General features: G+C 58.2%; 1 protein-coding gene across 1 annotated transcript; it reads left to right on the plus strand.

The window, feature by feature from the left end:
* Window positions 1-1,281: 1,281 nt before the first annotated feature.
* On the plus strand, window positions 1,282-2,985 carry NKX2-8 (NK2 homeobox 8; the record flags this gene model as incomplete). The annotated part of the gene is made up of 2 exons (XM_084263930.1): window positions 1,282-1,447; window positions 2,435-2,985. 2 exons carry the CDS (start codon window positions 1,282-1,284, stop codon window positions 2,983-2,985), a joined length of 717 nt encoding a protein of 238 aa, XP_084120056.1.
* Window positions 2,986-3,418: the final 433 nt, after the last annotated feature.

Genomic DNA, 3,418 nt, shown 5'->3' on the forward strand with positions numbered 1-3,418 from the left:
CAGCTTGGCGGAGGCACAGGGCGCTCGTCCCGCGGAGGAGATCGCAGAGCTGCCGCCGGGCCTCCCCGGGCCGTGACCAGCCGATGCCCGCACCCCTCCTTCCGGGGGGGAACCCGGGACTCCGGGTTTATTGGCTGCTGTTTTCAGGAGACGAAGCAGCTCTCGGCGGGGACGAGAGACGCGCGGATAAATAAACGCGCCGTGTTTGATCTTTTCTCTCTCTCTCTCGCAGCTGGAATCGTTTCGGACACTCACACGTATCTCCCAATGGGATATTCCTTGGGTTAAGACAAGGCAAAAACGATGCTTAAAACAAAAAACACTTCCCACCCCTCTTCCCGACTCTTGCTTATGGACCGAGTGTGTCTGGCTCCCCGTGTTTCCCCAGCCGAGCTCACGCTATCACCCTTCCCGAAAGCAAGGTGCACCTTCCATACACCGCGCTCAGGAGAGGCAAAAATCCCCAAGCCCGGAGGTGCCATCCCCTCAAGGCACAAACCCGACAGTCTTCCCCGCAGAGAGCTCAGCCGAGGTGTGAAAATCCCCCGTTGAGGGTAGGAAACCTGCCAATGACAGGCGGGAGAATCGGAGGTAGCACTGCAAACAGCCCTGGGAAATAAAACAAATAACGACTTAAATTCCTTCCAGGTTTAAAGAGAGAAGGAGAGGGGGAAATAAAGAGGGAGAAGCGGGGAGGGGGCTCTCGGCAAGCTCTGCGGATGTCCTGGGAGGATTCACTTTGTCTGCGGATAGAAGGGACGCTGGTGGCTTTGGTGGCGGATGGAGGGGGGTGGTTGTTGGTCATCCACATGCCACCCAAGATGTTATTCACTGCTAACAATTACCATTATCTGTCCCCACTTTTGGCTAATCAGACAGAATATGTAATGATGAAGCCTGTTTCCTGCTGTCTTTGGGAGGTAACGGGTTATTCTCTCATGGGGGTGGCGGGAAGGGGGGGGTTACACCTACTCCCATTAGGGCTTTAGCACTTGACTAATTCAGGTACTTAGCATCCTATAGACAGGGACGGTTTGAAAGCAGGCAGTGTTTGCAGTGGGGAGGACTGTTTATATAAACAGGACACCTCTGTAAACGACACTAATATTTGGGGTTAGGTGGCGATGGAAGGGAAGGTCCTCTTGATCCAGGAGATTCCTCAGTGACTGGGCGCAGTTCCTCTCAGCTTTTCAGGGAGGGGGTTCGGGGCACTGGGACGATTTTTAAATTTTTTTTTTCTTTTTTTTTTTTTGGTGTGTGTGTGTGCGTGCACAACCTACCATGGCCACATCTGGCAGGATCAGTTTTACTGTAAGGAGCATTTTGGATTTACCAGAGCAGGATGCTAATAGCATAAAACAAGCGTCTGATCATCACCACTCAGCGGAGAACTACACCGGCTCGCCGTACAGAGGGTGGATAGAAACAGACAGAAATCACTACCCCTGTGAGTATGAAACGGACAGGAATTTTCCCTTCTTCTTCCCCTTCCTTTGGGGAAGATGCGAAGAAGCAAATCTCCAGTAGCCTACAGAATCGGGGGGATCCAGGCTGGGAATTTCATAGAATATTGCAACAATGAAACAGCAGGAACAACCCGGCCACGAGCTTAAGAGGAAAAAGATTATTTTGTTTTTTTCCTGTAGGGTCTGTGCATGTTCCTAGCTATGGCAGAAAGCAAAACCAGTGTCCGACCGGCTCTCTGCGCTTATCGTTTAAACCCACTTCCCGGATTAATTCTCTTCCCAGCACACCCCTCCCTCCTCCTCTTCCCCCGTTTTACTTTTGCGAGAAATACTGTCTTTTTGTGCTGGAGGGTTTCAGGTCGCCCCATGCACCGTAGAGGACAGCTGAGCGTACACCCAGTGCTTCGCCTCCCCGCGCTGCCGCGGAGCGCATCCTGGGCGCCACCGCCTAGATCCGCGCTCTCGCCATCGCGGAGAGCACAAACCCAGCCGTGTAGCACACTGGGAGTACCTCACGGACATAACCGTGCCGCAGATACACGGCTTATAATGTATACCTGGGGCTGCATGGAGGGAGAATGACCTTTGGATGAATGCGGGAACCCCATCGGGATAAATTAAATGTTAAGGCAATCTGCAGAAAAGCCGTAACGAAGGGACCGGGCAGCCCGACATCGCGTTTTAGCACCGAGCGAGCACACACGCTACCAGCCCGCAAGCCCCCGCGCTACGTGCGGCGGAGCGGCCGGGGCAGAACCGGTGCTAAACCCCCAGTGTGTTAGGTTTAATGTATTCGGGGGGTTAACCCGCATCTCTTGTTGACTGTTGGGATTAACCCAGCCCGGTAAACAGCCGGGGCTCTCCCTGCTGGAGGCGTTTCGGCTCTCGACGGCCCGCCGCCTCCTCGGTGCATGCCCCGCGTCCCATCCCCGTCCGCCCCCTCTCTCTAATCCCCTCGTTGTCCCCAGCTTCCGACGAGAGCGGCCCGGAGCTGAGTTTGCCCGATTCCACCCAAAGATCTCTCCCCGCCTGCGGCTCGGAGGCCGAGGAGAAGAAGAAGAAGCGGCGGGTGCTCTTCTCCAAGGCGCAGACGCTGGAGCTGGAGCGGCGGTTCCGGCAACAGCGGTACCTGTCGGCGCCAGAGCGGGAGCAGCTGGCTCGGCTGCTCAGCCTCACCCCCACGCAGGTGAAGATCTGGTTCCAAAACCACCGCTACAAGATGAAGCGGGCGCGGAGCGAGGGCCCCGGCAGCCCCACGCCGCGTCCGCCCGCCCTGCTGCGCCGGGTGGTGGTGCCGGTGCTGGTGCGGGACGGGGAGCCCTGCCGCGGCTGCCCCGCCAGCCCCCCGCCGCCCGCTGCCCGCCCCAAGCTGGGCTGCGCCCTGGCGGGCTGCAGCGCCCAGGCTGCCCTCGCCCTGCAGGGCTACCGAGCCTGCCCTCCCGCCGCCGCCGCCGCCCTCGGCGTCTTTCCCGCTTACCAGCACTTAGCGCACCCCGCCGTCGTCTCCTGGGGATGGTGACAGAGGCGCTTCGCCCTCCGGGGACGGACTCATCCCACGGGCGCCGGGAGGCCCGCCCCAGCCCCGGGCTCCTAACGCCGGGGCACCGCGGCTGCCGGGCTCGGGCGGGCCGGGCGACGGAGCGCGGCTCCGGGACGGCGGCGGGCAAGCGGGCAGCGCAGCCGGACGGGACGAAGCTCGCCTGGGCCGCCCTCTCCTTCGCCGGTCTCACCCGAGGGGCGCAGACACCGGGTGCGGCTCTAATTTGGTGAAACCTCCGCTCCTCCTGCTCCTTTTCGAGAGATCCCTTATTAAAAAAAGAGTAACAATCCTAGCGACCTAGCTTATTTTAAAATAGCCTATTCGTCCAGTGACTAATAAAATTATTTTTGGCAAATAAATTTTTCCCGGCGGAGATGTGTATTTTTGACGATTTGGGACTTTTTCGTAGGAT

The sequence above is a fragment of the Gallinula chloropus genome (genome assembly GCF_964237585.1).
Source record: "Gallinula chloropus genome assembly, chromosome: 4".
Lineage (NCBI taxonomy): Eukaryota > Metazoa > Chordata > Aves > Gruiformes > Rallidae > Gallinula > Gallinula chloropus.